At 59.5% G+C, this 20,272-nt stretch overlaps 2 protein-coding genes across 4 annotated transcripts in view; both read left to right on the top strand.

Moving 5' to 3' along the window:
- DTX2 (deltex E3 ubiquitin ligase 2) overlaps positions 1–7,547 on the top strand; it is a 35,083-nt gene extending 27,536 nt beyond the window's left edge. For 2 of the 3 annotated variants that reach the window (XM_068967130.1, XM_068967128.1), the window contains 5 exons: positions 1,827–1,900; positions 3,119–3,277; positions 4,254–4,415; positions 5,629–5,718; positions 7,025–7,547. In XM_068967130.1, the coding sequence (XP_068823231.1) occupies positions 1,827–1,900; positions 3,119–3,277; positions 4,254–4,415; positions 5,629–5,718; positions 7,025–7,252 (713 nt within the window). In that variant the 3' untranslated portion in view covers positions 7,253–7,547. The remainder of the gene's footprint in view (positions 1–1,826; positions 1,901–3,118; positions 3,278–4,253; positions 4,416–5,628; positions 5,719–7,024) is intronic. The other variant, XM_068967129.1, reaches the window with a different exon arrangement.
- A 3,020-nt stretch (positions 7,548–10,567) lies between these two features.
- UPK3B (uroplakin 3B) lies at positions 10,568–15,177 on the top strand. The gene is made up of 7 exons (XM_068967131.1): positions 10,568–10,649; positions 10,811–10,960; positions 11,217–11,454; positions 12,583–12,662; positions 13,469–13,598; positions 14,067–14,268; positions 15,061–15,177. The coding sequence occupies exons 1-6, from the start codon at positions 10,568–10,570 to the stop codon at positions 14,224–14,226; spliced, it is 840 nt and encodes a 279-aa protein (XP_068823232.1). The 3' UTR covers positions 14,227–14,268; positions 15,061–15,177.
- The last annotated feature ends 5,095 nt before the right edge of the window (positions 15,178–20,272 follow it).

The raw sequence follows: 20,272 nt of genomic DNA, 5'->3' as shown, positions 1-20,272 counted from the left end.
CAGGGGCAGTGCCTGGCACATGGTGACGGTTGCTCTGATCGAGTTCGCTGCCTGTCTGACCGTCGGGAGGAGTGGGGGAAAGGAAGCCAGGAAAGGGCTCCCTAAGCGCCAGCTGCCGTCACCACCGCTAGCCTGGCTCCCTCTTTTTACTCTGCCTCAGGGCTGGATCTGTGGGCAGGGCCACTTCCTGAGACACTCGGGGTTTGCTCTGAAAACACATGGCGTGCAAAGCAGACCCTCTGGCCTTCCTGGGCTCAGATGTCCTTTCGTGGGGTAGGCGGTCCCCTGGCTGGCCCTCTTTTGAGAAAAGTGGATCATGGAGAGTTACCGTCAGTTCTGAAAGGCTACCTGGGTGCGGGGAGGCGGGAGAGGACGGGGTGCTGAGACAGGCCTTGCTGGAGGGGTTCTGGGGTTCAGCTGGAGACTGGCCTGTCACCAAAGTGGCCTTTTAGACCAGGCTTTTCTGGAAGGTCTCTTCTCTCAGAGTAGAGTTCCAGGTACTAGGCTGGCCACCTGGTGCTGGTGGGGATTGTGCTTTGGTCTGGCTTTCTCTCCAGTGAGCAGTCAGGGTCCTCGGGGTCTGTGTCTGGGGATGTGTGTGCGCGTGCTTGGGGGTTCCTGGTCTCCCTAGGCTTCTGGCTGCCTCTCAGGTCCTAGCAGCTAATGCCATTTCAGTGCTTACCCCTAGGGCTGGCGTCAGGTCCACTGTTTAGATGAGTGACCTGAGACTCAGAGGTGACCTGATTTGGTCCCAGCCCAAGAGCCAGACTCCATCCTGCCCTCACCCAGCCCCGACCCCTCCGCTCCCTCCTGCCTGTCACTGGGCCTCCTCTGGTCTAGAGCGGGGCTCCTGCTGTTGAGCCCTCAGACTTGTAAGTCTCTGTAGCCACAGGCTGATAGCTGGGAGCTTGGGCTTACGCCAGAGCCCCTCTGGTCTTAGAGGCTGGGACCAGGAGCTCCCCCGGACTTGAGGCAGGCAGGCCTCCTGGCGTCGCCCTCCCAGACTGGGCTGGTCTCCCCGTCCCTCCCTCTGCTCCTGTTTTGCCACGACTCTGTGACTCTGCTGATTGACTCTCGAGCTGCAGAGGGGAGGTGGGGAGGAGGTGCTTGTCCTTGGGGTGGGGCCTGTTCGGTGCAGGGCCTCCCCCTCCCAGCTTCATGCCCAGGTGCACACAGAGGGGTAGGAGGTTTCGAGAGGAGGAGGCGGGGAGGTGGAGCTGTGGGCAGCTGAGGAATCGAGGAGGCGGGTCACTGGCACCCCAGTCCAGGGACAAGCCCAAGAGCACAGTGGTTGGCCGTGGCCTTGTGGCTGTTCTCTGTGGCCAGTGTGCACACAGATGTCCCCGCAGGGTGGGCGTGCACTGTACATGTGACTCAGAACACTTACTTCTCTTACCCAGACTTTCTTCTGAGAATATTGAAAGTTGAGTAAAATCACCTGGCCAGAACACACTCCAGAGCATTTGTTTAGAAGCTGCTCTTTGACCCTCCTGCATGTCCTCTGAAGCCTGGGTCTGGGTTCCTGAGTGAAGGTGCGCGGGGCTGTGGCTGAGGCCCCGCCTGTGGCTCCTGAAGGCCATGGCCAGCTGCTGTCTCTGCTTCTCTTCCTCCAGGGCTCCTGGGGCTGCCCCTCGCCCGCCCTGCCCCTGGTGGAGCTCTGGACTCTTCTGCGGCTGGCCTGTTCTCTCCTCTCCTGCACACTAACCTTCCTGTCTGAGCCATCCTAACCTCCCTCCTGGTAGCTTGGACCGCTCCCTGTCCTCCTCTCTCCCAGCGTCTCCAGTTCGTTCTCCTCAGGACACCATTTATGTTCTTCTCTCTCCTAGGAGGGTCCCCAAAGCCAGAGCCAGAGCAGGTAATCAGAAACTACACCGAAGAGCTGAAGACGGCCCCGGAGGAGGTGCGTGTCGCGGGGGTTGCACTGCTTTTGCTTTTGTTTGGTAACGGGGTGGCTCAGACGAGGCCCCCAGCCTGTCCCCTGCTGGAAGGTGCCTTGTCCAGAGACTAGTCCTGCCCCCCGGCTTTGGGGAGGGCCAGCCAGGGTTCCTGCGTTTAACCCCGTCACAGCTTCACCTGACCCATGTCTGCTGAGTCTCATTTCGGGGCTGTGATGCCACTGTTCTCCAGCTTGAATGGAGAGCCCTGGAGAATCCTAGGGGTGGGTTCAAGGTCATGCATGCCGGTTCAGAGCTGGGGACTCTCTGGCCGCCTTCTGCAAGTCAAGAACACAGGAAGCATCTGGTTGGTAAAGGTTTGGACAGAAACTTGGAAGGCCTCTCCTCAGGCCTCCCCGCCTGCCCACCCTCTTTCACAGGAGTCTGTCTGTCCATCTCTCTGCTCTTGTGCTTACCTGACACAGCTGGGCTGTTTGGCCCCAGCTGCCTCCCCGCCAGCTGCTGATCACACAGCCAATGTGTGGCCGTGATGGTTTAGTACCCGCTGCTCATGCCACCTGCCTGTTGCCATGTTGCTGTGCTTATGGAAGCAAAGAGATGGCCCCAGCCTTTTCTTGAACCAGGGAGGGCTTGCTGGAGGTGGAGGCATCTTATACTGGGCAGAATGCCCACAGGAGTCTAAGCAGGAGGAATGCTTCTGCTTACTCTGATGTGTAAGACAAAGCCCCAGGCCCCGGTCATGGCCTTCAGGGCCTCCTGGGACCTGGTCCCCTCCGCTTTGGTCACCCCTGCCCTGCAGGTGCACCAGCCCCCAACAGAAACGCCGATTCCTGCTTCAGTACACTCTCCTCTCTCCTGCCTGCCTGTTGCTGTGCTTGTGCTTCTGACAGGTTCCCTTTCCCTCGGAAAGCCCAGTGCTGCGGGCCCCTCCCGTCCTTTCCTCTCTGCTGGGCTCTTCTGCCGCCTTCTCAGCCCAGGCTCCAGGCGTCACAGCAGCCCCCAGGCTCGGTGCCGCCTGCCATCCCCTCCACCGCGGTGACAGTGACTGCTCTGAGGCTGCAGACACCAGTGACCCCTTGGTGCTCCCAGCCTCCAGAACAGAGAGCTGTGGGGTTGACTTAGATTGGGGCCCAGCATTTCCGCAGATGGCGGCTGGTCCTCAGGACTCGCCCCTGTGGCGCGGGGGCTGGGGGTGAGCCTGCCCCGTGTGGGTCCCCCTCCAGGACTGCACCATCTGTATGGAGAAGCTGTCCGTGGCGTCTGGGTACAGCGACGTGACTGACAGCAAGACCGTCGGGCCCATGGCCGTGGGCTGCTTGGCCAAGTGCAGCCACACCTTCCACCTGCTCTGCCTGCTGGCCATGTACTGCAATGGGAACAAGGTACCCATGGCCGCCCAGCCAGGGGAGGGGGATCGGGGTCACCTGCCCATCCCGGTTGTGCTGCACCTGAGCAGGCGACTGGGGCTGCCCTGTGAGGAGCCTGGGGCCCGCCCAGAGACCACCTTGAGATGTCCGCAGTCCTGGCCCTGCAGCGGGAGGGGGCTGGGGGTGGCAGGTGACGCCAGGCTGCCCTGCCTTTGGTGTAATTTAGCCAGAGTAGACAGAGGTCGGGGAGCAGAGAGAGCCAAGGCCCGTGGGGGGTTCGTGCCTAGGCTGTCTCTCCTGTGCAGCGTCCTCATGCCACGCGTACTGGCCAGGGCGCCAGCCTCAGCAGTCCTTCCGAAACAGGGTTTTCTGTTACATTTTAAATATGACTCAACTGTGTAGCAGAGAAGGCGATGGCACCCCTCTCCAGTACTCTTGCCTGGAAAATCCCATGGACGGAGGAGCCTGGTGGGCTGCAGTCCATGGGGTCACGAAGAGTTGGACACGACTGAGCGACTTCACTTTCACTTTTCACTTTCATGCATTGGAGAAGGCAATGGCAACCCACTCCAGTGTTCTTGCCTGGAGAATCCCAGGGACGGGGGAGCCTGGTGGGCTGCCGTCTATGGGGTCACACAGAGTCGGACATGATTGAAGTGACTTAGCAGTAGCAGCAGCAACTGTGTAGACTTTGGTTTATAAACCTAATTTTTTCTACCTGATGCCAGTCTCTTGGTACTTTGTCCCTTTAACGAAAATTGCATAATGAGTTTCTGGGGTAAAACTTGTCTTTCTAAGAAAATTGCCAAAATTGAATTTATTTGCAAGGAGTCTGCCAGGGAGCTGGGCGACTGGCCCAGGACCTGCTGGGTGACCAGGGAACCAAACTCGTGTCCCTGCAGGTCTCTTTCCCATCTAGTCAGTGGGGTGGCTGGCCTGGGTGCCCTCTCGGGGCCACTGGCTCAGTCCACGACCTTCTGCCCTGTCCCAGGATGGAAGCTTGCAGTGTCCCTCCTGCAAAATGATCTACGGCGAGAAGACTGGGACCCAGCCCCGGGGGAAGATGGAGGTGTTCACGTTTCAGATGTCCCTCCCTGGCCACGAGGACTGTGGGACGATTCTCATAGTCTACAACATTCCCCACGGCATTCAGGTGAGGGGCACGGCACGAGAGGAGCCTCCTTGGCTCTTCCTGGAATCGGCCCCTCTCCGGGGCTCTTCCTGTCCCACTCTGTCCCCCGGGGTCACTGAGGGTGCCCGGCTGCCCAGTCAGACTCCCAGCAATCAGGAGGCACTCGTGCTCGGGGCTCCAGCCAGCCCTTAGGGTTGTGGAAGCAAAGAGATGCCCCCTGCCTTTTCTTGAACCAGGGGGTGCTTCCTGGAGGCGGAGGCATCTTAGCTGGACTTGTACTGGGCAGAAGGCCCACAGGAGTCTAAGCAGGAGGAACAAGCGCTTCTGTTGGGCTAGCTGGTTGGCTGGGGAGCCCATAAGCAGGAACCCTCCCATGGGGCAGAGTGCAGGGCAGAGAGGTGCCTGCAGTGAGGCCTGACCACTCTTGAGGGACCGGCTCAGTGGCCTGATCCAGACCTGTAGGGGTGTGGAGGAGCAGGGACCTCAGCTGCAGGTCCCAGTGGAGACCCAGACAAGAGTCTGGGCTCCTCAGGTTTCTGCCTTGGACCGGGGGATCTCAGTGTCCCCCCAGAGCCTCGTTGGCTTGGGAAGATAAAGGAGGACAGGATGTCCCTTGGTTTTGTCCAATTATGTGCTTTCCCCTGGTTGTCCTCCAAAGTGACATTGTGCTCAAAGTGAAACTGGAAAAGTTAGAAACATTCTAGACAGCAGTAGAGCCACGAAGCAGGAGAGGAATTTGGAGTTGTACATGGTGTGTCTCCATGGGCTGAGGGCAGGGTAAGGGCCGAGCATGGTTCCAGCCCTCGCCCTCTGTCTAGCCTGCTGCCATGGTCTCGGGGCCCTGCTCCATCCAGAGAGAGCAGTGGAGGTGCTGTGTGCCCCAGTGATGGTGAAGCAGGCCCTGCCATCCAGTCCAGAGAGCCCTGTGCCCAGAGGGTTGCCAGCAAGGCCTGGCCTCTGAGAGGTCTAGTTTCCTCAGGGGCGTGGAGGCTGTTAGGGGGTGTGGTGCCCAGCAGAGCAGCATGGGTTCAGGAAGGGCAGGTGTGGGCAGGCGTGTGCATGCTGGGTCTTTAGAGCAAGATACGAGACAGCAGTTGATTTGGTCACTTGCATGCAGGAGGAGCCCCGCCTGGAAGGTGGCGGGGTGAGGCTGGGGAGAGGGGCCCTGTCCCAGCAGCTCTGCGGCCCGCCAGCCCCTTGGCTCCCATTCTCACCGTCTGTGTTCCTCCTGCAGGGCCCTGAACACCCCAACCCTGGAAAGCCCTTCACTGCCAGAGGGTTTCCCCGCCAGTGCTACCTTCCCAACAATGCCCAGGGCCGCAAGGTAAAGGCCCGGCTGCCACCCCTGGGAGCAGCCTCCATGCCCCTCCCCCGCCGCTGGCAAGTCCAGCCTGGCTGCCCCTGAGCAGCAGGTGGCTGTTGGGTTGGGAGAGCCGGCTCGGTGGCCGCACCAGCTCTGCCTCTGCCCACCGTACTGCGACAGGAGGAGGAGATGAAGCCTGCGGGCTGGCTGGGGTGCGGGCTGGCTGGGGTGTGGGCTACCCCTTCCTGGGGGCCTGCTGCAGGTTAGGCGTCTGGGTATGGGGCATCCAGGCAGAGACGACCTGACTGCAGGTGCGCTGGGGGGAGGACAGGGGTCTTCTGCGGCCTAGTGTGATGGGATGCGGTGGAACCGGGGCCGCTTCACCCCAGCTGATGGGGGTGGTCTGTGGCGCTGCCTCTGCACTGAGTCCTGACTTGGGGCTTCCCAGCTCAGAGGGGCTCCCCAGGTGGCTCAGCGGTAGAGAACCTGCCTGCTAATGCAGGAGACGTGGGTTCAATCCCTGGGTCAGGAAGGTCTCCTGGAAAAGGAAGTGGCGCCGCACTCCAGTATTCTTGCCTAGGAAATCTCATGGACAGAGGGGCCTGGGGGCTACAGTCTATGGGTTCGCAAAGAGTTGAACACGACTGAACAGCTGTGAGAAGGCTGGGAAAGAGCATTCCAAGCAGACAGAACAGCCAGGGTGGTGGCTTTGGGGTGGGAACAGCCCCAAGGGCACGAAGAGGCTAAGGGAGGTGAGGGGGGTGTCAGGAGTGTGTGCCCTCCAGGCCAGCCCCTGCAGCCAGGGTTTGTTCAGAGCACTCCTTCACAGCCTTCTGCTCCTTCCCCGCCGCCCCTTCCCCCCCCACCTCCCCCACATCATCCCCTCCCCTCCCCCCTCCTCCATGCCCTTGCCCCCAACCCCCCAACACATCATCCCCTTCCCCTCCTCCGTCCCCTCCCCCTCCATCCCCTCCCCTCCCCCTCCATCCCCTCCCCCTCCCTCCATCCCCTCCCCCCTCCCCCCTCCATCCCCTCCCCCTCCATCCCCTCCCCCTCCCTCCCCTCCCCCTCCATCCCCTCCCCCTCCCCCTCCATCCCCTCCCCTCCCCCTCCATCCCCTCCCCCTCTATCCCCTCCCCTCCCCCTCCATCCCCTCCCCCTCTATCCCCTCCCCTCCCCCTCCATCCCCTCCCCCTCTATCCCCTCCCCTCCCCCTCCATCCCCTCCCCCTCCATCTCCTCCCCCTCTATCCCCTCCCCTCCCCTCCCTCCCCTCCCCTCCCTCCTCCATCACCTCCCCTCCCTCTCCATCCCCTCTGCTTGGGCAGGTCCTGGAGCTGCTGAAGGTGGCCTGGAAGAGGCGCCTGATCTTCACAGTAGGAACATCCAGCACCACCGGGGAGACGGATACAGTGGTGTGGAACGAGATCCACCACAAGACCGAGATGGACCGCAACGTGACAGGCCACGGCTACCCCGACCCCAACTACCTGCAGAACGTGCTGGCCGAGCTGGCCGCCCAGGGCGTGACCGAGGACTGCCTGGAGCAGCAGTGACCCGCGGCCTGGCTGGCCCGGTTCGCCCACCACGACGGCGGGCTCCCTATGGAGCACGGGCTCCCCATGCCCGCCCGTCCCCCTCCCTGTGCCCGCCGGGCCTGGGTCTCTGTGGAAACCGGGCGAGCCTGGGAGTCATACGTGTGGGGCCTTCGGCTGCTGCTACCTCAGTGTGTGGGCCCCTCCATCCTCGGTGGGCTGTGTGGGACCCTCAGTGTCCGGGGTGAGGAGAGGCTGCCTGCCGTGTGTGCCGCGGGGGCAGGCCTCCGTCTGGGTCAGCTGCTCATACCTCAGATGTTCTGTTTGCAATAAATGCTCTAAAGCCAAAGACCGTGGGCCCTGTGGGTTTGCCATTGGAGAGGCTGCGTGTGTACATGTGTGTGTATGTATGAAGATTGGATGTATGAAGGCCAGCCCACACACGTCTTGCTGCATCAGAGAAGGAATGGACCTGACAGGCTTCCTGTCCAACCTCTGTTTCTTCTTAAATGAGACACAGGCTGCGGGGAGGCCAGGAGCCAGGCACTGACCTGAGCGGCTCCCCTGCCCCACCCCAGTTCTCCTTGCAGTGGGCCTTCAGCAGCTCTGCCAGAGAGACCCCCCCAGCTCCTCCTACTTACTTTCTCAGGGGTTCTGACTCCCTAAGCGGGTTCTGACTCTCTAAGTGCTGCTCATATAGGGGCGTGTACTGCTGTGTCCACTTTCCAGATGAGGAAACGGAGGTTTAAGGGCACAGTAGTAGAGCTGGGACTGAATCCCAGCCAGGCCTGGTCTGACCCCCCCTCAAGGTTCCAATCTTTCCCAGTCTTCTTAGAAAGAGGATCCAATACTCCTAGGCTTCCTGTGGGCAAGGAGGGGTGGGGGTGTGTGCTTGTGGCCTTCACAAGCCCTTTTCTCCCTAAGAAAGAAACTTAAATTCTGTTTTATGATTTATTGTTAAAAAGATCAGTGTATGTTAGAGTATTAAGGCAGCTTTGTGAGCCCCTGGCATCGTGCCCCCTGCCCTGTGGAGAAGCTGGTTTGGGGAGGGCCAGGAGGCCCTGATAGAGAAGCTGGACCCCAACTCTGTTAGGTTCCACAGTGAGACTCGCTCCAGGGCTCACAGGGCAGAGGGATTGTGTAGGTCCCTGAGTGCCCCGCCCCCACCCTCGGCTCCCACACCACAGCGCAGTGAGAGAGCGGGAGCACAGTGTTTGCACATCGTATGCCTGATCAGACTCTGGTGTTCACAGTGTATCAAGTAACTGTCACAACTCAACGATAAAAAAATCTTCAATTTTAAGGGGCAAAGGACTTGAACACACATTCCTCTGAAAAAGCTATACAGATGGCGGACAAGCAATGTCATTAGGGAAGTGCAAATCAAAACCGCAAAGTGGTACCACTTCATACCCACTAGGGTGGTTATGATAAAAAGTATATATAGGAAATAAATATTGGTGAGAATGTGGAGAGATTGGAACCCTCGTCCACTGCTTGTGGGAATGTAAAATGCAGCTGCTTTGGAAAGCTGGCGACCAGAGCCACAAAAAGCAGTTCCCATATAACTCAGCAGTTAAACTGCTAGATAAATATCCAAGAACTGGAAACACGGTCCCGGTAGCGTTCATAACAGCCAAGAAGGGGGGACGACCCAAATAGCCATCGGCCGAAGAATGAACAAAATACGATCTGTCCGTGTAATGGGATGCTATCCAGCCAGAAAAAAGAATGGAAAATGCTAACATCCAACATGGATGAGCCTTAACACTGTATCAAATGAAAGAAGCCAGGCAGAAAATGACACATTGTGTGTTTCTGTCTATATGAAACATCCGGAAGAGGCGGATCCACTGAGACAGAATGGACCTCAGTGGTGGTCAGTGGGGGAAGGGGAATGGGAAGTGACTGTTTTAATGGGTACAGTGTTTCTTTTTGGGGTGATAAAGTTCTAGAATCTGGTGATTTATGGCAATGAAGTTCAAAAGGAAGTCTACAGGGCTTATGTTTATATGGAAAGCATAAGGTTTTCCGATAAAAGTGTTTGAGCAACACCTCTCTGCCCCTCCCTTCTTCCTACCTTGAGTGAGAACACGATGCCTGGAGCCACAGCAGCCATCTTGCTGCAATGAAAAAAACCGAGCGAGAGTTCCCTGGTTGCCTAGTGGTTAGGACTCTGCTTTCACTGCCCTGGCCTGGGTTCAGTCCCTGGTTGGGAACAAGAATCCTGCAAGCTGTAAGGTATGGCAGAAAAACAAAAAAAGGTCAAGAGAATCTCAGAGACATGGACCCTAATGTCATTTGACCAAACCCACACCAGCAGCCGTCTTTCTCCAGAATTCTTGTAAATAAAAAACCCTTTTTGTTTAAAACAAAAACAACCTCCCCAAAAAGCAACCCCACCAAAACAAAACCCCCTAAACTGTACATTTTAAAGGGACATCTTAGGTTATGTGAATAATATCTTAATTTTAAAAATACATATAGGGAATTATCTGGAGAAGGAAATGGCAACCCACTCCAGTGTTCTTGCCTGGAGAATTCAATGGATGGAGGAGCCTGATGGGCTGTGGTCCATGGGGTCGCAAAGAGTTGGACATGACTGAGCGACTAACCCACTAAAGGGAATTCCCTGGCGGTCCAGTGGTTAGGACTTGGCGCTTTCACTGCCAGGGCCTGGGTTCAGTACCTGATCAGGGAACTAAAATTCCTCAAGCTGAGTAGTGTGGCCAAAAAAATTAATGAAAAATTTAAAAGAATTCTAAAAAGTAAAAAATATATATATATATACATATATAGTGAGAACCCAAGGGAGTGATGTAAGCAGGGCACTGGCCAGCCATCCTGGCTCTATGATCAAAGGGTATAAGGGAGGATGTGGCCTTGTGAAGGGAGGGCAGGACCACTGGGCCCTGAGGGAGCTAGAGCTGCCCTCTTCCTCCCCTGGGTGGGGATGGAAGGCCAGAGGGAGGCTCCTGGTACGTGGGGTGCAGGAATCTCTGGCATGTGGCCCTCCTCCCCAAGGCTGGGGGTCTGGGTGGGACCCAAACTCAGACACAGGCCGCTGGGGTGACCTGGCCGGCACCCGGGGATCCAGGGGCCTTTCTCAGCCCTGGCCTGCCCCTGCCCAGCCCCCTCCCCGGGTTGGGCTGGGCTGGGAGGCGGAGTGGGGTGCTTTTATGTTTTCAGGTCTTTCCAGCCCTTGGCCAGCGGGGCAGCCTGACTAACCAGCTCCTCCAGGCCCACGGTGTGTGGGGAGGGGCGCCGCCCAAGGCAGCCAGACCGGCCCCAGGCTGTGGGTGTGGAAGCAGGCCGGTGGGTGTGCTGCAGGCTGTCATGGGGCTCCCCTCCAGGCAGCCTTGCCCCTGGTTGCTGCTCTTGGTGGTGCTGGGCTGGCCCCAGCCGTGCCTCAGCCTGGGTAAGTGGGGGTGCCGGGAGGGGTGCACCCGACCAGACCCTAGGGGCTGGGGCACCTGCTGGAGTGATTAGACCCTGGGACCCCCTGCCCCCCACCAACCGGGAGAGGCAGCCCCAGGGGCAGTGTGCCCTGGACCCTCACGCATGTCTCCACGGCCCCAGAGCTCATCCCCTACACGCCGCGGATAACTGCCTGGGACCTGGAAGGAAAGGTCACGGCCACCACGTTCTCCTTGGAGCAGCCGCGCTGTGTCCTGGATGGGCACTCCAGTGCTGCCAACACTGTCTGGCTGGTGGTGGCCTTCAGCAACGGTAGGTTCTGGTGCAGGTCTGGGGCCTGGAGTGACGAGTGGGTGTGAGGACAGCTCCAGGGCCCTGGGAGCCCCTCTCAACTGGGTGTGAATGGGGAGTTCGGGCTTTATCCTGCAGGGGATCTGAGAGGTGATGTCTGATTTGTGTCTGGAGGGGCACTCTGGGCTCTGAGGTGTGGAGGGCGCTGGGCTATGGGAGTGGACTGCCTGTCTCCTCCTGCCCTGCGGCCCCAGCTGCCTGTGTCTCCCTCCTGCAGCCTCTAGGGTCTTTCAGAACCCCCAGACACTGGCTGAGATCCCAGCCTCCCCACGGCTGCTGACCGATGGCCACTATATGACGCTGCCCCTGACCATGGACCAGCTGCCCTGTGAGGACCCGGCGGGTGGCAGCGGGCGCGCCCCCGTGCTTAGGGTGGGCAATGACGCCGGCTGCCTTGCTGACCTCCATCAGCCTCGCTACTGCAATGCCCCCCTCCCGGGCCCGGGGCCTTACAGGTGAGTTGCCTGACCTGAAACCTGGAAGGGAGCTGTACTGGGAGATGGAGGGGTGGGGGTCGGGTTCTGTGACCAGGGCTGCCCCCCGCCCCACCCCACCCCTGCCCCAGTCTCCGCCCAGGCCTCTGTCCTGGCCCCGCTCCTTCCTGGCTGCAGGCCGAGCAAGCCCCTCCCATTCTCCAGCCTTGGTTTCTTCCTGTGTGGGGTCGGATCTCCTGGAGGGGCAGGTGGCCTCCACGAGGAGGTGGGCATCACAGAGCTGGTGGGGGATGGGAAGGGGTCTGCAGGCCCTAGCATAGGGGGAGGGGAATGCTGGAGACCGCCCCTCCCACAGGTGGGTCTGGCAGGAAAGTCAGCCTGGTGCTGAGGGTGGAACTGGGGTGGGAGAGCAGGGGTCCAGCGAGCAAGGGGACAAGACCAGACAAACTCAGGGTGACTTAGTGCGGCTGGGGGAACCGGCAGGGGCCACAGAGACGGTGGGGCAGAATGTAGCCGCCTTCCACCCCGGCGCCCCTCACCCTCTCACCCAGTGGCCACTCCCTGACTCAGCCTCCCACCCCGTCCCTAGCGGCCACCAGAGCCAGCTCCCGTCAATGGCAGGTGCCAGCCTGCCTGGATCCCAGAGCCCCCACCCCGAACAGAGATACAACTCAAGTTCTGGGCGGTGCCCTCGAAGCTCAGCCTGCCCGCTCCCCTGATCCTGGTCTCTGAGCACGCCCTGAGCACACCTCTCCCTCCTGGCCTTTGCCTGGGGTGCCCGCTCCTATTGAGGGGCCTTCCAAGGCCTCACAGACTCCACACAGCCAGCAGTTTTCCTCTGGAGAACAGGGGCTGGGGCCTCACACACCTTTGTGAGCCACCCTGAGGCCCCCTGTACGTGGCATTTAGTCATGGGACGCCTGAACCAGAGAGGGTGTCTGAAGAGTGGCGATTCAGATGGTTGAGGGCTGGTGGCAGAGGTTGCTGTGGCCACAGAGGTCTCGGGGTGCTTAGCACAGGGCGCCCCCCTGTCCTGAACATGACAGGCCCACAGCCTAGCCATCATGAGCTGCCTGGGGCCTGGCCGAGGTGGGGGCCTTGCCCAGAGCAGTCGAGGCATGGAGCCTCATCCCTGGTCCTCTCCCCCAGGGTGAAGTTCCTGCTGATGAACTCCAGGGGCTCACCCCAGGCCGAGACGAGGTGGTCCGACCCCATCGCTCTCCTCCAAGGTAGCTTGGAGGGCCGGGCGCTCCGACTCCGGTGTGCCCTGTGGACCAGCCAACATCGGCACCCTGGTTGTGCTCAGCCAGCCCCTCCCCCGGCTACCGTGGGACTGGGGCCCCCGAGTCAGAATCCAAGTCCAGGCCACCCCCTAAATAGAACCTCCCACTAAAGGGTAGGGTACTGGGTCAGCCCTATGGGCAGAGACACCAGCTCTGTCCATCCCAAAATGTTTGCCAACCCTCGGGTGCCCTAGGCTGAAGCCCCATCATGGACAGAAATAGTCTGCCCCTCCTTCAGGGAGCCAACCCTGTGCTGGGCACTGCTGGGTCGAAAAGAGGGGCCAGGGCAAGAAAGAGGCTGGAGCCGTGGTCCTGGGAAGCCTGCTCTCAGCAGAGCGCCAAGGAGCAGCGGTTCAGCAGACCAAGAAAACTGCACGTCAAAGGCCGAGTGTCCCATGAGGGTGTGCCTGGGAGACAGGCTGCAGAGGCTGGGGTCGGAGAGGGGAGGGGGCGTGGATCTTGTCACGTGAAGGCCTTGAATGCCAGACTCCAGGGAGCAGGGCAGCACCCGGTTGGTCCTGAGCTCCGCTGCCTCTCTGCCTGCCATGGGTGGTGGGAACAGTCTGGCAGGTGAGACCAAGGCAGAGGCTGGCGTGACAGGTGGTCCAGGCTGGCAGAGCGCAAGTGCCCCAGCAGAGAGGGACAGATGAGCAGGCTCAGGAGGCCAGCTGGGGACGTGCAGCAGTCAGCATGGCGGGGAGGTGACTGCCCTGGGGTCCGAGGGCAGCCTCTGAAAGCCGCTGTGTGTGCAGGGAAGTCCCCAGGCTCCATTGACACGTGGCCCAGGCGGCGGAGTGGAGACATGATCGTCATCACCTCCATCCTGTCTTCCCTGGGCGGCCTCCTGCTCCTGGCCTTCCTGGCAGCCTCCAGCGTGCGCTTGTGAGTGGCGACCCCCGGAGGGCCCCTCGCCACCCCCCCCCCCCAGAGCCCCTGCTCTTTGTCTGGCCCAGCACCTTCTGGGAGCCCTTCGGGAGCCCTGTAGTTTTGAGTTGGTTGGTGCCCCTTTCAGCAATGTGCAGGGAATTTCCACCCTGAATGTCTCATCTAGGAGCTCAGGAAGGCGGTCCAGCAGGTCCTCTGAGGACGGGTTCATAGACGGGGCCACCTTGCTCTGCCTGGGCCCTTCTCCCTGACCGTGCTTTCTCTCCAGTGAGCCCTCAGTTGTTTCAATGATCTGATACCTAGGGAGCCAGGGTGGCCACCTGGAGGAGGCAGGCCTCCAGCTGGTCCTCCCAGGGAGGAAAGGGACATCAGAGGCTACAGGAGGAGGGCTGTGGGAGCTCAGCAGCCCGCTCCACCCAGCAGGGAGACACTCCACCCACAGCCTGTCTCCCTGTCCCCATCCAGCTCCAGCCTGTGGTGGCCGGAGGAGGCCCCAGAGCAGCTGCGGATTGGCTCCTTCATGGGAAAGCGCTACATGACCCACCACGTCCCGCCCAGTGAGGCGGCCACCCTGCCGGTGGGCTGCGAGCCTGGCCTGGAACGCTTCCCCAGCCTCAGCCCCTAGCCTGGCCCACCTGGCTGGGGCTGGGGCGGTGGGGGCCGGGGGGTGAGTGCACAGTGCACGTATGTGTGTGTGTGTGCGTGTGTGTTCCACATCGCACCTCCCGCCCTGCCTGAAATCCCACTGCTAGCAGCCCTGCCTTGGGCTTTCTCATTTCCCCCGCCTCCAGGAAGTTGTGGGAGGGCCGCGGTCAGGCCAGGCATCCAGCCCCCAATGCCATCTGCCTCTGATCTGCCTACCTCAAGCAAGGCTGGAGGTCATGTGGACACACTGCCCGAAAGGAGGCTTCCAGGCCCCAGGAGGAGGCCTGCAGTGGGCTGGGCTGGGCCGGGCCCATCTTGGGGTACATGAGGCCCCCGTCTGTCCCTCTGTCCCTCCGTCTGTCCCTCACTGGCGGCTGGGGCTGCAGTGAGGCTTTCAGAGGTGCCTCCATCTTCCCTGGACATGGGCCCTTTCTGAGGGTAGCCCTCACTGGCTGGAAGGTCAGACAGTGTAGATTGCTGTGATGATCCGGATACCACTTCCTACCTCCTTGCACATGCAGATGGCACACACACTCCTGCGCTCACTCCCATTCCACAAGCATTTATTGAGCGGCTGCTACATGCCACACACACAGTGTTAGGCATGGGCCCTCACGCAGGGCTTGCTGCTGTTCTTGGGGTGCTCACTCACTGCTCTGGGCCTCAGATGACCACGTGTCCTGATGCGACCTGTTACTGTTGGGGGGGCTATCACCCCCTCGGACTGTCACGCACCCTCGAGCTTACACTCCTGAGACGATCTGCCCCCGATGGACTCTCCTGTCCAGTAGCCAGCGCCCTCATCACCCAGCAGGAGCCGCTTGACTCTCCAGCGTCCGTCCGCCTGCAAGACCGGTGATTCCCACCGTAGACACAAGAGGGCGCCATGGCGCCGCGGTTGCCGAGTCCCGCGCATGCGCACGTCTGTGCACAGCTGAGCGTCCCACCGCTGGACCCGATGTCTCAGTGGCCGCCGCGCACCTGGGTCTCTGGAGGTCACGGCTCCAGTTTCCACCTCGGCCAAGCCAGAGGATGAGCAGTCACTCTCGTTTGAGGATCAGCGGTGTGTCGTCCCACTGCACAGCTGTCACCGTTTTCTGGATGGAAAAACAGGCTCAGTGATCTGCCCACGATCCACTGTCCCTGCATCCCGTGTCCCCCGGCCGCTCCCAGGCCCTTCTAAGCATAACTGCGGCTCCCAGCATACAGGCCAACCCGAGGAGGGCGCCGAGCGGAGAAATCTACCCCCTTCCCCTGACTCTGGAGATGAATAAATGCCATCTTGCTCCTCCATCCCGGTGGTGCCCGCACTGGCTCTGCAAGAGGGGCAGTTACACGCGTTGCCCAGCCTGGCTCCGCCCTGTGCAGCCTGCCCCTGCCACCAGCCCGGGCCCTGGCCCAAGCCTGTCCTCTAGATTGCTAGCCCTAGCTATGCATTGGGGTACCCGCATCTCCTGATGGCCCCAGGGAAACCCACCCCCAATGGGGTGGGGGGCAGGGCCAGGAAGCCCAGCACTAATGCAGGTGGGTTTAGCAGTGCTCCTTCCCAGGTAAACGCTTCACGGGAGTCTACTTTCAAAACCCATGCGCCCCGGTCCCTGTGGTCTCTCTCGCACCCTGCCTGCATCCTCACCAGCCACAAGACCTGCTCTCGGTGCAGTTGGGAGCTCAGGCCCTGGTGTCCTGGGTGACACCTGGCCATGAGAACCAGCCCTGTCAGACTGCCACTTTTGGAATTCCGCTGCCCTAGAGCCCAGGATCCTCTTGGATTCTTGGAATTGTTGTTTAGTCGCTCAGTTGTGTCTGACTCTTTGCAACTCTATGGACTATAGCCCACCAGGCTCCTCCGTCCATGGGATTCTCCAGGCAAGAATACTGGAGTGGGTTGCCGTTTCCCTCTCCAGGGGATCTTCCTGGCCCAGGGATCGAACCTGTGTCTCCTGCTTTGGCAGCCAGTTCTTCACTTCTGAGCCATCTGAGAGGCTCATTCTTAGAACTGGAGGAGGGTTAAAAGTTGGCCCTGCGCTATGCCAGCTACCACCAGTGGAGCCCGGCCCACACTGTCCCTCCCAGGCCTGGCCCCAGTACCAGACAACAAGGCCCTTAAGACCCAGGATGCCTGGCTTGGGGCCTGCCCAGGAAGGAAATGATAGTGAGAAATAGGGATCCGCTGGTGTTTGCTGAGTGAAAAGATGAACGAACCTGCCCAAAGATGGAGGATCAGCCAGGAGCAGGAATTGCCCCTGGCTCTGGCATGTCCCGGGGTCCTTTGGTGGCTTGTTAGTGCCAGAATCTTTGTGGATTCTGAGTCCTGTGATGTCTTGTGCATCCCTGGGGCTGCCCCTCACTTCCAAACAACATCTTCAAGCCCCTCTGAGGAGCTGCTCTCATTGAGGCCACCTGGGCCTTGACTGTGGAGATGAGCTCTAAACAGACATTGCAACATGGTGAGTGAAGCCTGGGCATGGGGGGCAACTGACCCCACCTGACGGTCAAGGGGATTAACTAGGGGTGAGACGTGTCTCAGGAGGCAAATGTAAGTCAGGTCAGAGGAAAGGAGGAGGGAAGGAGAAAGAGGGACTCGGGGAGGTCAGACGTAGTCTTGCCTTATGGTGACACAGGTGGTTCCTGGGGCCACGGCAGCAGGGATGGGGGCGGGCCGGGAGCTCGGTAAGAGGGAGGGTGACCCGGTCTTCCAGGCACATGGAATCAGCCCTGAGCCAGGGCAGACGAAGCATGTTGGGGAGGAAGAGGTGGATTCTAGAAATATTGGGGAGGTGATTGGAGGAATCCGGCACTTCTTAAACATGAGAGACAAGCCAAAAGGGAGAGGCTGTGCTTGGGTATCTTTCCTTCATTAAAATAAAAAATGTATTTATTTATTGGCTGTGTCAGATCTTAGCTGTGCCTTAGTTGCCCGGTGGCATGTGGAATCTTGGTTCCTCAGCTAGGGTTCAAATCCATGTCCCCTACATTAGAAGGCAGATTGGTTTTTTTAATCTTTCTTTTTTAATTTTTAAATTATGAAAACATAGTAACACATTTACAGAAAGCATGGAGAATACAGGACAGAGTTACATGTAGTTCCACTTAATTACAGTTGTTTTCGGTAGATAAATTAAGATATTCAGTCAGAATATCAAACTCTCAGAAATTAATAGAATGAATGTACAGAGAAGCAGAAGTATATAGTAGACCTGAAAAGTGCTGTGAACCAATTCAACATAATTAAGATTTATGCAAGAAGCGGATTCTCAACCACTGGACCACCAGGGAGGCCCCTCCTGTGCCCAGGCTTCTGATGTGGGGATGGGTAGGCATGCAAAATGGGGCCCCGTATGTTCTGAAAGTGGTCCTGTTGCCTCAGCCTTAGAGCCGATCCCCAGAAAAAGGGGGTTCTGGGAACGTCATCGTAGATGAGTGAATCCACACAAACACTAACAAATTGTTAGTACTTTACAAAGATAGACAGCCCTGGTCAGCGGAAGGCTGCCCAGGGAGCCTGCTGGGCTGTGGGCGTGCTGCCCCAGAGCAGGCGTGCCTGGACGCCACAGAGTCCACACACAGTTGGGGTGGTGGGCCCGGTCATCACCAGCCCAGGCACCGCCACGCTGGACTCTGGGGAGCTGTGCTGGGGCCTTCTGCCTCAGAGTCACGCTCGAGAGGGTCACCAGCTAGACCCAAGCCCCGCGAGGGCCAGCTCGTGACGGCCTGGAGCAGGGTGCCTAGTGAGAACCACATTGCGGAGAACCTCTTTATTAAATGATGTTTTCCATTTTCTCCAGGGCTGTCCTTGGGGAAGTACCTCCAAACCCATTGGCCCATCACATCATGGCTCAGTGGTTAAAAACAAGTTCACTGTGAAGAAGGAAAAAAGCAGCAGTGATTGTGGGGGCGATGACTCACAGATGACTCACTGGGCCAAAAATCAAAGGCAGCAGAATGACAGCAGGTAGAAACCGGCCAGCACCCCTCCCTCCCTCAGGCTCAGGGTCGCTTTATTCCTCTGATCTCTGAAGCATCCGTTTCTCTCCATCTTCCCTGCAGTCCCCCAGGCCCGCCACCCCGGTTTCTCGATGGGGTGTCAGCAGTCGCCCCTTTGCTGGTCTCCCCACGTCTGCATCCCTGCTCCCCACCCCCATTCTCCTCCCGGCATCCAGAGGAACTCGGTGATACACCTAATGTGTCTCACCTTTGCCTCCCCCTCAGAGGTTTCCTCCCCGTGAGAGCAGGTCTTCGCATTTGCAAGGCGCCGGGATCCGTCCCTGCTCCCTGAATTCATGCCTCTGTTAGCCCCTCCACCCCATCCTGCCATTGGGCCTTTGCACCTGCTTCTCTTTTGATCGAGACCCCCCTCCATGCCCCTTCCTCTAGATCGCTCCTCAGCTCCTCACACTTCTTCAGGGAAGCCCTTCCTGACCCCTCAGCTCTCCTAGAGCCGTGTTATTTTCCTCCTCGGCACCTTTTCTTTCCATGTTGTAATCAGACATTTAAAACGACGAGCTTCTGCATCTCCTCCGCTAAACCCTCAACTCCAGGGGGCCAGGGACCACGTGTGCTTTGCTCACCAGAGCGCCCCCTAGAGGTAGCACAGTGCCCAGCTCCCAGTAGGTGTTTAATACATGTTTGTTGCTTGAATGTTTTATAAAAGAAAGATACCCCTTCACGCTGGCCAGAATGGGCTGAGGTAAGTGCCCTGGGAGCCTGGCATGTCCCACCCTCTGGGTGATGCAGGGGGAGGTGCAGATACAGGCTCCGCCCCCCGGACCCCACCATGGTGGGGGGGGTCCTGGGTGGGGGTGAGGGAACTGAGTCCGAGCAGAGACATCATTTGGGTGGGGGCACATAGCAGTCGGAAAGCCGTGTCCCGGACGTAAGAAGAGCATTGCAGGAGGCAGTCAGAAGAGCAACCATCTGCCACGCCCGGGCAGGTGGCCAGGCCCCAGGCGCAGGGGAAACACGAGGAGCTCCTGTTTGGCTTTGTGGTTGCGCGTGTGCTAAGTCGCTTCACTTCTGTCCGACTCTTTGTGACCCCATGGACTGTAGCCTGCTAGGCTCCTCTGTCCATGGGGATTCTCCAGGCAAGAATGCTGGAGTCAGTTACCATGCCCTCCTCCAGGGGATCTTCCCGATCCAAGGATCAAACCCATGTCTCCAGCGGCTCCTGCATTGCAGGAGGATTCTTTACCACTAAGCCACCGGGGAAGCCCCTTCCTGTTTGGCTTTGTGCTCACGGAAAGAATTTCCTTTCCTGTTGGAGTTCCTCAGAGCCTTGTTGGGGTTTGTGACTCTCTGCCTCCTAGGAAGGGCCCCCCAGGGCCGGTGTCCCAGCCTGAGGGGCAGTTCATTGGTGCCTTCGCAGGATGGCGACTCAAGCACTTTCTGCAGAGCGCTGCTGTCCTTAGGAGGAAGCTGGAAGGCAGGGAGGGACCGTCCAGCTCCTGGCCCGCCCAACCCACTGCCTCCCGGGTTCCCTGGGGCCCCTCCCGTACTGCTCACAGAACCTGGGGAGCTGCCAGGCCCTTGGCGGAGGGTGGGGCGGGCACCACCTTCTCGGGAGGGGCCGACATGAAACAGGAGCAGATGGACAGAGCCACACCCCGCTGCTCACTCTGCAGCCTGGCCACCCCACCCACCCCAACTCGTCCCCTCAGAAGGGGGGAGGGGCAGCTGCTGGGCAGGACAACAGGTCCAGGGACCCGGTCCAGGGACCCAGCCCAGAGACCCTCCAGGCCACGCAGAGGGAGGGTCAGATCCAGTCCCACTCACGGAGGGGACCGGGGAGCGGACTACTACAGATGGAACTATGTTCCTCCAGATTCCTATGTTGAAGCCTCAGCGTGTGACTATTTAGTTAGTTCCCTCGAGGCATGGAACCTGTGCCCCTTGCAGTGAAAGTGCCCAGTCCTAACCGCTGGGCCTCCAGGGGGCTTCCAGAGTGTGGCCGTATTTGGAGAAAGGGTCTTTAAAGAGATAATGAAGTTAAGAGGTAATTAAGTCCTTGAGGGTGGGGATGTGACCCCATC

Source organism: Capricornis sumatraensis, chromosome 3 (assembly GCF_032405125.1).
Source record: "Capricornis sumatraensis isolate serow.1 chromosome 3, serow.2, whole genome shotgun sequence".
NCBI lineage: Eukaryota > Metazoa > Chordata > Mammalia > Artiodactyla > Bovidae > Capricornis > Capricornis sumatraensis.
The sequence above is the reverse complement of the archived record's forward strand: the minus strand, read 5'-3'. Positions and strand labels throughout refer to the sequence as shown.

Coding starts and splice junctions, on each gene's coding strand:
- UPK3B (XM_068967131.1), top strand. CDS start 10,568: ATGGGGCTCCCCTCCAGGCAGCCTTGCCCCTGGTTGCTGCTCTTGGTG. Junction 10,650..10,810: donor CCAGCCGTGCCTCAGCCTGG/GTAAGTGGGGGT, acceptor CCACGGCCCCAG/AGCTCATCCCCTACACGCCG. Junction 13,599..14,066: donor GCAGCCTCCAGCGTGCGCTT/GTGAGTGGCGAC, acceptor GTCCCCATCCAG/CTCCAGCCTGTGGTGGCCGG.